This window comes from Henckelia pumila, unplaced genomic scaffold (genome assembly GCF_033568475.1).
Source record: "Henckelia pumila isolate YLH828 unplaced genomic scaffold, ASM3356847v2 CTG_525:::fragment_3, whole genome shotgun sequence".
NCBI lineage: Eukaryota > Viridiplantae > Streptophyta > Magnoliopsida > Lamiales > Gesneriaceae > Henckelia > Henckelia pumila.
The window spans coordinates 3,838,582-3,849,272 of NW_027331857.1; the positions used below are offsets into that span (position 1 = coordinate 3,838,582).

Here is a 10,691-nt window from a genome sequence, read left to right on the forward strand (position 1 = left end):
CATTCTACATACGTATTACATAAACTCATCATTTGAAAAATGATTAATGTATAGTTTGGGAGAGATTTTAAGAATAAATTTTTAGCTTTTTTTAACAAAATTTTGTTAAGGACACACAAAAATTTGACAACTTAAATAACTAAAATAGTAAAAATACAAAAATAATGATAAACTTAGTTTTTAATTTTTATAAGTATGTAGACATACAAAATTACGCATTACATATATATGCACATTTTCAATCGATAACAGAGTCTTGTTCGTATTGGATGTAAGGTAGTATTTGAGATTTTTTTTTAACGATAAAACTTGTATTATTAATGAAATCACGAGAGATTCTTAATTATAAGATTTAGCATAAAAAAAAAAATACCCCTCACCCAAACGAGGAGTGGAGAAAATATCAAAGAAACAAGCGAATGTTTGAGATTGTTTTTAGAAAGCACATGGATTAAGAACAATAAAATTAAAAAATTATTATAAGATCATATCATCGAGTCTAACTCATTCAAAAAATATTATTGTTAATATTAAAAATATTTATTTTTCTATTACAAATATGGACCACGGATTTAATCTCACAAAAGAACTTGTGACTGTTATCATGTCACACGTGATTCGTGATTCACAATTATTAAATTATTTACATAATAAATTAACCCAATTATTGATCACTAGTTCACTACGACTCAAAAATATAATTTTCGAAAAAACAATCAATAATTATTGGTATTATTCGTAAATTTTTAGATGAGACGTCACTAGTTCACTACTAATAAAAAAATATGAAAAAAAAAAACATTGATTTGAAAATAACAAAAATTACCCTTCATAGATAATTATTCTTAAATATTTATGAACACTCAAGACATGCAAAAAGACACGGTATCGACTGCAGCTTGTCACACTACGTACATCATAGAAATTATGCAAGAAATTTACAGAGAGGGAGAGAGTCACATGCTGTAATTTTGAAACCTCTATAAATATTCGCATTTAGCATCTATGAATTGCTATCATTTCTCATTTTCTTCCTCTTTGACGGAAGAGAAATCCTTCTCTCTAGCTTGAACGGCTTTTTCTCCACCTAACCACATACTTGCTGAAAATTAGGTACGTCACATGATTAATTTTTTCGGCATTTTAGATATTAATTCTGTCTATATTGTATATATACTCATTCATCTTCTGTACTTGTGTTCGAAGTTCAGCTAGCTAGCAAGTGTCTGATGTTTGTAATTGGGCAGAATGATTTTCATCGTACCGTTACATGGAGCTCCAAAGCTTGCTATGTTTTTCTGATTTTAACGTGGGAATTTTTTCTTGTTACAGGGTTGTTAGGTAGAAGAAGAAGAGGAATCCCAGATGACGATCAAGCCCGGAGTTCGTATCGTGGATCAGAAGCTTGTTGTAAAAGACAGGACCATACTAGACAACGTGCCGGAGAATGTGATCGCCACCTCCGGCGCGGCGGCGGGGCCGGTGGAGGGGCTGTTCTTGGGGGTGGTTTTCGACCAGGACAGCAGCCGTCACGTGGTGTCTCTGGGGACATTGCGCGACGTGCGGTTCTTGGCGTGCTTCAGGTTCAAGTTGTGGTGGATGGCACAGAGAATGGGAGATAAAGGGCGTGATATTCCGTTGGAGACGCAGTTTTTGCTGGTGGAAACTAAGGATGGATCCCATTTGGAGTCGGATGTTGATGGGGATGAAGAAAATAAGATTGTTTACACAGTATTTTTGCCTTTGATCGAAGGGCCATTTAAAGCTTGTCTGCAGGGTAGTGAGGGGGATAAGCTAGAATTGTGCTTGGAGAGTGGGGATAATCAGATCTTGGCGTCCAATTTCACCCATTCGCTGTATATTAGTGCTGGTACCGATCCGTTTCGAGCCATACACGAGGCGATCACGGCTGTGAAACTCCATCTTGGAACATTTAAGTTGAGACAAGAGAAGAAATTGCCTCAAATCGTGGACTACTTTGGATGGTGTACTTGGGATGCTTTTTACCAAGAGGTGACTCAAGAAGGTGTGGAGGCCGGTCTCGAGAGTCTTGAGGCTGGTGGGACACCTCCGAAATTCGTTATAATCGACGATGGCTGGCAGTTAGTCGGAGGCGACGAGGATAAGATCACACAAGAAGTAGTAGAAGAAGAAGAAGCATCACAAGTGAAGCAACCAAAGCTTTTGAGACTAACCGGAATCAAAGAAAACAATAAGTTCCAAAACAAGGAGGATCCCGCCATGGGGATCAAGAATATCGTTGACATAGCTAAACAAAAGCATGGATTGAAATATGTATATGTGTGGCACGCGATCACAGGATATTGGGGCGGTGTGAGGCCAGGAGTGAAGGAGATGGAGGAGTATGATTCGGCTATGATATATCCGAACTTGTGCAAGGGTGTGATGGAGAACGAACCCGGATGGAAAACCGACGCCATCGCATTGCAAGGGTTGGGTTTGGTGAATCCAAAGAATGTTTACAAGTTTTACAATGAGTTGCATAGCTATTTGGCGTCGGCTGGGGTGGATGGGGTGAAAGTGGATGCTCAGTGTATATTGGAGACTCTTGGTGCTGGAAATGGAGGTAGAGTTGAGTTGACAAGGCAGTATCATCAAGCTCTTGATGCTTCGGTGGCGAGGAATTTCGCTGGGAATGAGATCATCGCCTGCATGAGCCACAATCTTGAATCTTTTTACTGGTATGCCTCTGAATCTGATTTGAAGATTCTTGATATTCTTATCCATTCACTTGCTTTTTACATTAGTTTTAGTGCTCTAGTGAGATACACTAAGATATTGTGCCAAGAACTATATATCCTGTTGCAACGCAAAAAAAAAAAAAAAAAAGCCCAAAAAATTGATCAGATAATCTAAGAAAAAGATTATACAGGGTGATGAAATCAAACCAGTAGCTTATAGTACTCTTTACAAGCATTTCTTGACCTATATGCGCGTGAATTGATCAGGAGACCACTTACTGGATATGCATTTGTGGTTGAACATCAGTTAACTATATAAATTGTTCTTTGACTTTTGAAATTATTGTGATGGTGATTGGCAAAACAGCTCAAAACAAACTGCTGTCCTGAGAGGATGAGATGATTGTTAAGAAATGAGACACAACCGATGTAGGACAAACTAACACACCCCTCTCACGCCCAAAAACAACTGGAGCGTGATGGGACGGGTGACCCAACTATGGGTAGTCCAACACATGCAGCGAAACTGGGCCAGGGTCGGAACTTGGGCTCTGATACTATGTTAAGAAATGTGACTCTTACCTAACTCAAGTTCAAAAGCTAGCTTAAGAGGGGAGGTTTGCCCTTGTCTAAATGTTAAACTCCCAGGCTATTTAGCCAATGGATGTGGAACAAACTTATGTGGAAATGCATTTGTGGTTGAACATTAGTTAACTATATAAATTGTTCTTGACTTTTGAAATTATTGTGATGTTGATTGGCAAAACAGCTCAAAACAAACTGCTGTCGTGAGAGCATCAGATGATTTCTACCCTCGTGATCCGGTATCACACACGATCCACATTGCTGCCGTTGCATACAACACTGTTTTCATTGGAGACATCATGTTACCTGACTGGGATATGTTCCATTCTTTCCACCCGGCAGCCGAGTACCATGGGTCGGCTAGGGCGATCAGCGGCGGACCTGTCTACGTGAGGTGCATGACTGCCCATATCCTCTATTCCATCTACATGTTAACTAGGGGAAAATCCAGTAGGTGGCGAGGGTCAACTGACAAAATACTTCAAAATTTTGTGTGTTATTTTTGTACAAATCCTAGCCTAATGAAGGTGTCATATTCTTGAATTTGCATTAAGTACTGAGATAATGTCCTTTTCTAACAGTGATGCACCTGGGAAACACAACTTTGATCTTCTTAAGAAGCTTATCTTACCTGATGGCTCGATTCTTCGAGCTCGTTTACCTGGTCGGCCCACGAAGGATTGCTTGTTTTCTGATCCATCTCGTGATGGAGTTAGGTGAGAACTTCTTCAATTGCTAGCTTGGTGTCTATGTTGCATGATGTTGAATCAATGCTTAATCTTCTGGTCGATTTTGATCAGAATATGCTGAATTTGTTATATGTTAATACTTTTATCTTTCCAACAGTTTTTAATTCCCCGATTATAGCAACAGTACTGATGACGACATTTTCTTTTTCCAGCCTCTTGAAGATATGGAACATAAACAAACATACAGGAGTACTTGGAGTATACAATTGCCAAGGTGCAGCGTGGAACAGTGTTGAAAGAAAGAACACATTCCACCAAACTAAACCTGAAGCAATCACAGGTTATGTCCGGGGCCGTGATGTCCATCTCATATCTGAAGTTGCCCTCGACTCCAACTGGAATGGGGATGTAGCCTTGTATTCGCACCGAGCCGGTACAGTCACCTGCCTACCGTATAACATTGCCATGCCGATCTCTCTTAAGGTCTTGGAGCATGAACTTTTCACGGTCACACCTATTAAAGTACTAGCACCTGGATTCAACTTTGCACCATTGGGGCTCATTGACATGTTCAATGGCGGTGGAGCAATAGACGAGGTGAAATACGAGGTCAACACCGGTGCACAGCTGGTTGAACACGAGAGCGGGGTCGGAGGGAGAGTGGAGAACTTGAGCTCTGAGGTTGTGGCAGTTGTTGCCATGGAGGTAAAGGGTCGTGGACGTTTTGGTGCCTACTCGTCGGCTAAGCCTAGAAAGTGCGGTGTTGGATCGTCTGTGGTCGATTTCGAATATGATGCAGCCTCCGGCTTGGTGGCACTGAACCTGACCGATATGCCTCCAGATGATCAAAAGGTTCATCACGTTGAGATTGAACTGTGAACTTAGCCGCAGAGTGTCGATGGGTATGATGATGCTTGATCATGGGGGCTCTGAACTTTGAAATCGAATGAATGGTCTCTTTCGCCGAACTAGTCCAGTGGTTGACAGTTGGTTTCTCAGGATTTAGATGTACGTTTACATAAAAAGAACTAAAATAAAATCTTCGAAATGGCCTCTTTCTGCTACATTATTCCTACCGGAGGATGCTTGTATCGTAGAATTATGAGTTGGCTACCACTGTATCTGTGAAATTATGAAATTTCAATGTAATAAAAGTGTTGCTGTTTTGATTAAATGCATTTCACATTGTAGTTACGATAATATGTTTGTAAGGTAAATGAGGATGGCGGCCTAATTAAAACAGCGATGGCACCAAAAAGAAGAAGAAAAGAGCAGTAAAACAACTAAAAAAAACCTACTGTTTTATCGAACAATATATTATACAAGTATAATGTCATTCTTTGTAACTTGCTTTACATCAATAAATGGGTCTAACCAAATAACATTCTAGAAAAAAATATAAATGTCAATTGATTATATTCAATCTTGAGATCTAACCATAAGAATCGTTATCATGTTATCATATCCTAAAAAGGTTGTTACGAATTACTCTCCAGCATGACTCATCTAAAAATAGTGTCTCGAGTCTATGTAGGAACTTCCATTTTAACTAGGGGGGCAGGAGTTTCTGCTTTCTGCTGCGGTTGAAGCCAATTCTTTGCACATACAAGAGCCTCCAGCGTCTCAGGTCGTAAAGAACTTCTGTAACTATCCATCTCATTCTTCTTAGTATCAAATACTGATGAAGCAGGAACAGTACAAACCGAAATAGACAAGACATCACAAGCCATTTTTGAAAGAGTGGGGTATTTCATACAGTTCACTTTCCACCAGCCTAAAACATCAAATTCATCGACACGCGGCGAAACGGACTCCTGCAAATACCGATCCAACTCGCACTTTGACTGCTGGCTAGTCGTCTCCATGATATAAACATCGAATTCTGTAAGAGCAAGACCGCTGCTTGAGATTCCTATTCCATGAGGATCCTCTAGTTTCACAGTAACCCCATTTGCTTCTTCAACATAAGCAGGCGTTAGAGGCACAGGCAGAGAGACATATTCGAGAAAAAGCTCGTGGATACTGTCCTCAATAGTTTTTATATAAAAGGCAGCCTCTTCACCGTACTTTTTTGAAAAACTAAATTCCACTAGTTTCATTTTGAACCTGGGATCCATAACTACAGCTATTGCTAGAACAATCCAGCTGCTGTTCCAGTAGTTCTCAAATTTCTCTTGCATTGATTTTGTAAGGCTAATGATGAGTGGATCTTCAATTGTAGCTGCACGTGCCAACTCCAATTGAATCTTCCAAACTTCATGGAAGAACAAGTTTGTTGTGAGACTTTCTCCTGTGGCAAGAAGATTTGCAGTTTCAAAGAGTGGCTTTATACAAGTACAGAGGGTCTCTATATGCTTCCAATCTTCCATAGACGGGAAGTTCTTGTAATCGGGGTCCAAAGCAGCCAAGCAAGAGAAGATTTCCCTTAATTCTAAGGCGGTCAAAAGCATTGTGTAAGTCGTGCTCCATTTTGTTCGGTTGTCAACAGCAAGAGACTTGGCACTAGGCAATTGAAGCTGTTGCTTGAGATCAAGAAACTTGTCCCCGTGCAATTCTGAAAGTTTCACGTACTTTACACTATCTCGAACTTTCTTCACCGTGCCTTGCAGAGAAGTTAATGCATCTTGGACCATGCTGCTTAAAATACGAGCAAGACAACTTTGAACCAACAACTGGCCATGAAGCAATAAGGGGTTCCTAACAGAGAGCATAGTTGTCAATTTATCAACTGAGAAATTGTTCAGCGGTTGATTGATAGTTACCGAAAATAATTTACCGTCCATACTCCAGTCGGATAGGCATGCAGCAACAGAGTGGCTGAAAGCCGTGTCTGAATCTGGATATGGTTCCATTATAACATTAAGAAGTTTCCTTTGAAGCTTCCAATCACCATCAATGAATTGCCCGGTCACAAACATGTAACCCATATTTCGGCATGCTGACCATAAATCCAGCATAAGGCAAACACGCCCTGGCATCCTGTCAATCACCTTTTGGATGTTATTCTTTTCCCTTAGATAAAATGCCACACAATCACCTTGAACCGTATTCAAGCTCACTGAATCAAATCGAGGCTGTATATTCTGAGTAAATGCCACAAAACCAGAATGCTCCACCATGTGGATCGGGTACTCATGCATAATAATCATACTAGCAAGCTCGCGTCGAAAACGATCAGAATTAATTACCACATCAGGAACACTGGCTGTGTGGTAGCGTTGCTTCAGGGTTGCAGAATAACTGCTGATCTTTGAAAGTGCGCTCTTCCGGGTCGACTGATTTTTCTCCTGACTATATAGGGCAACTGAACAAGAACCTTTGGCAAGGTGACGTTTAAGATGACTTGTTCCAGCTACCTTAGACCCCGTGCTGTGTGCAAAGGACTGTTTGCATATCTTACAATATGCCCTTCTGCAACCATCACGGACTGTTTCAATAGTGAAGTGTTCCCAAACGGTAGACTTCTTTTTTCGATGACTTGGAGGCTGTGTTTCGAAATTATTCGGGGGTGTCTCCTTGATGTCAGGTTGAATCTCCATCATGTCGAGCTGCAATTTGGAATCAATATGCCGTGGTTTCATAGTAACAGGCACGTAATTCAGGACAGGCTTCCTGGTATCCACCTCCATTTTGAGAAAATTTCAACTCACCAAATTATCTGCAATAATGAAAATAGGTCAAGCCCTTGCCATTTGCCAACATAAATTCAAGACAAATCATAGCTGCTGAAAATGGCACAAAGGGTGTCTAGGAGTTGAAACTAGCAAGGTCCAAACGAGCCATCATTAAAGTGAGCTCCCCTCCCCCAAAAAAAAATATTGAAAGGGAAAGAAATAAACAAAAACACAAGCTTCACATGAAAAATCTTCCTCAAATTAAAGAATTTGTACTTATTTTCATGAAAGTTTTCATACAATATTACATTAGTGAAAAATTGGAAGTATAAATATAGTATTCATAGGGCTACTGGCTACACAGATTCAATCAAAATCTCAAGCACCCTTGTATTCAGAAGAGAGTTGCAGAGCACCGTTATAATTTTAATAATTACATTACAAAAGTTTGTGGATATTTAATTTCACTAAATTAAAACTAAAAATATAGGTTGAAATTGATTCATAGTTTCATACTCAAGATATGAAATAACCTTATAACCATTTTTTAATAATAAAATATCCTTTAAAAAAATTAAATAAAATATCAAAATCCACAATTATCAAAAAATAAATAAATAAATAAAAGGGCAGAACTGATATTTAATACTCGCCGACTCTGTAAAGAAAGTCAACCACCATAATAAACCATGGCACGAAGCAAATCTAGCGTTTCCGAAACCACGGGATTCAAACAGAACCAGATGATCCACTTAATTAATTTCTCAAACATAAATATCCTGAAAACTAGGCACGAAATCACGGATATTCAGCATTGTATCAAAATTACCTCAGAATAATAAAAAAGAAAAGAAAGGAGAATCACAGCGAACAATAGAACAAATGACCAATGGAAGGCGTCATGGGGAAAAAAAATACCAGTGAAACGACAGTTTTCGAGAGACCAGATCAATTCCAGCACTCTATTCCTCGGAATCACCGAATTCCAGCTCCCAGAGAGAGAGAGAGAGATAGAGAGAGAAAGAAAGAGGGCCGAATCTAGGTTTCAGATAGAGAACATCAGTCAATTGGGCTCGAGCCGATCGAATTGGACCCGTAGTTTTTTGGGGTGTGTGGACTGTGGAGGTTTATTCCGTTAACTCAACGGTTGCAAAGTTAAACTGAATTGATTGGATATTGGACTTTGAGGTCCATTTGACTTTTGCCACATCTTTAATAAAACTCAAAAAAAAAAAATTATTTGTTGGTTTATTATGATACAGCCCACCTTCTCCTATGTTTAGCCCACACACTTTGGAATCTACTAAGTCATAGGTATATATATTATCTTGCAACCATGTCAAATTTCTATAAACTATTTAGCTATACCATCTCATCATCGGATAAAAATCATTTTGGCTATCATCTAATTGAATTTTTTTGGCTCCGTCTCTAATCTCGTTTTTCGGCTCCGTTTGATAGGAGGATGAGATAACTAAATGATTAAATAATTGATTGATAAATTGTTGATAAAAGAAGCCGTTCCTATTTGGAGGCACATAAGAGTCGTCGGACCCATATTTTTTTTGGGCCCATAATTTTGAAAAAAAAAATATTATATAAAAGTGTAAATTGATTCAATATAAATTTATTATTCTTGGGCTTTTTTCATTCATATCACCATAAATTATTTTTCTTTGCCTACTGCCTAATATAAATTTTTTTTATGGGCCTATTGATAAATTTATTTATGAAGTTTATTATTCATAGGTCTCTTGATAATTTTTTTCAAATATAAATTATTTTTCTGATGCCCAATATAAACAAAAAATCTTTTTTATTTCCTAAATTTATTATATAGTAGTGTAATTGGACCAATATAAAAACATATTTTCTGACTCATAGGGGTTGTTCTGATATTAATGAGGATGATTTATTTTCGAAGTTGACATTCTTGAAATTCTCATTACCAAAAGAAACAAAATCGGCAATGGATGTAGTGAATTACTTGAAAAAAATAGATGGATATTTCTCAAATGCTCATATTGCTTATAAAATCTTTTTGTTGTAAAAGCAAAACAAAATTTCTCAAATTTAAAGCTCTTCAAAACATTTTCTCAATAAATCATGTCATAAGAAAAGATTGAATGAATTGGTTATGCTATTAATTGAAAAAAATTCCTGAACAATTTGATCAATATTGCTAGCTCTAAATTGTCAGACGAGTTGTTTTATAATAATCACTTTGTACATATTTGATCTCATCTCTCAATTAAAATAGAAATATTTTGACTATTGCACATTGTTTAAATCGAAAAATTTGTTATTAGTCTAAAATAATATGAACGCACATTATAATTTAAGGGCCTCTTTTCAAAGTTAGACTCAAACCCAAAAATTGTTAGGATCGGCCCTGAGAAGATTATATTTGTATTTTATAGTTAAAATTATTTTTGGTGTGTTATATATTAGTGGGATTGATTAATATATTTTTTATGTCATGACCAAAATACCCTTACTTCCCTCAATTCTCTCATCCACCCCTTCATGAATAAGTTGTGATTTTATTATTTATTATTATATTGAAGGGGTAGTATGGTAAATGATGGTGTGTAATCATATGAACAAAATTAATCATTGGCAAAAATGTTAGATTCATTGTCTAACTACTACAGTATATTTCTATCAATCCATATGTTTATCTAAGCTCAAAAATTAAGACAAACTTGGGCTTGCAAATCAATCCTGGAGTTATCAGCCTACCGAACGGGCCCAAAGTGTATTGTTTCGGCACGATGTTGGAATGGTCGAATGATATATAATAGGAATATCAATTATGAAAATTTGATTCTGGTTGATTATTGTAGTGTTGATTAGTTATATATACTTATGAGTGTGTTATAAAACAATCTTATTTACACACACACACACATATATATATATATATATATATATATATACTATCAAGTGTAATAGTTTTTTTATTATATAAAATTTTGATTTATTTTATTCAGCGTACGCAATGTGTTATATATACTAGCAATCGTCGCACGTGATTTGCGACAATTTAATTTTTAAAAAATATAAAAAATTATTATGATGAAAAAATATTGGAGTTTTGA

At 37.3% G+C, this 10,691-nt stretch overlaps 2 protein-coding genes across 4 annotated transcripts; one reads left to right on the top strand and one right to left on the bottom strand.

Moving 5' to 3' along the window:
• The first annotated feature begins 996 nt into the window (after positions 1-996).
• Positions 997-5,145, top strand: LOC140873159 (probable galactinol--sucrose galactosyltransferase 6). The gene is made up of 5 exons (XM_073276162.1): positions 997-1,113; positions 1,333-2,702; positions 3,472-3,681; positions 3,869-4,003; positions 4,189-5,145. Exons 2-5 carry the CDS (start codon positions 1,366-1,368, stop codon positions 4,853-4,855), a joined length of 2,349 nt encoding a protein of 782 aa, XP_073132263.1. The 5' UTR covers positions 997-1,113; positions 1,333-1,365; the 3' UTR covers positions 4,856-5,145.
• A 136-nt stretch (positions 5,146-5,281) lies between these two features.
• LOC140873224 (zinc finger BED domain-containing protein DAYSLEEPER-like) lies at positions 5,282-8,639 on the bottom strand. Of its 3 annotated transcripts, none has more exons than XM_073276267.1 (2): positions 8,509-8,639; positions 5,282-7,634 (listed from the first exon to the last, which is right to left on the bottom strand). In XM_073276267.1, the coding sequence occupies exon 2, from the start codon at positions 7,603-7,605 to the stop codon at positions 5,503-5,505; it is 2,103 nt and encodes a 700-aa protein (XP_073132368.1). In that variant the 5' UTR covers positions 7,606-7,634; positions 8,509-8,639; the 3' UTR covers positions 5,282-5,502. The 3 variants fall into 3 exon arrangements, with proteins under 3 accessions (XP_073132368.1, XP_073132369.1, XP_073132370.1); XM_073276268.1 differs by having other exon boundaries at positions 8,463-8,569; XM_073276269.1 differs by having other exon boundaries at positions 8,456-8,526.
• Between the last annotated feature and the right edge of the window lie 2,052 nt (positions 8,640-10,691).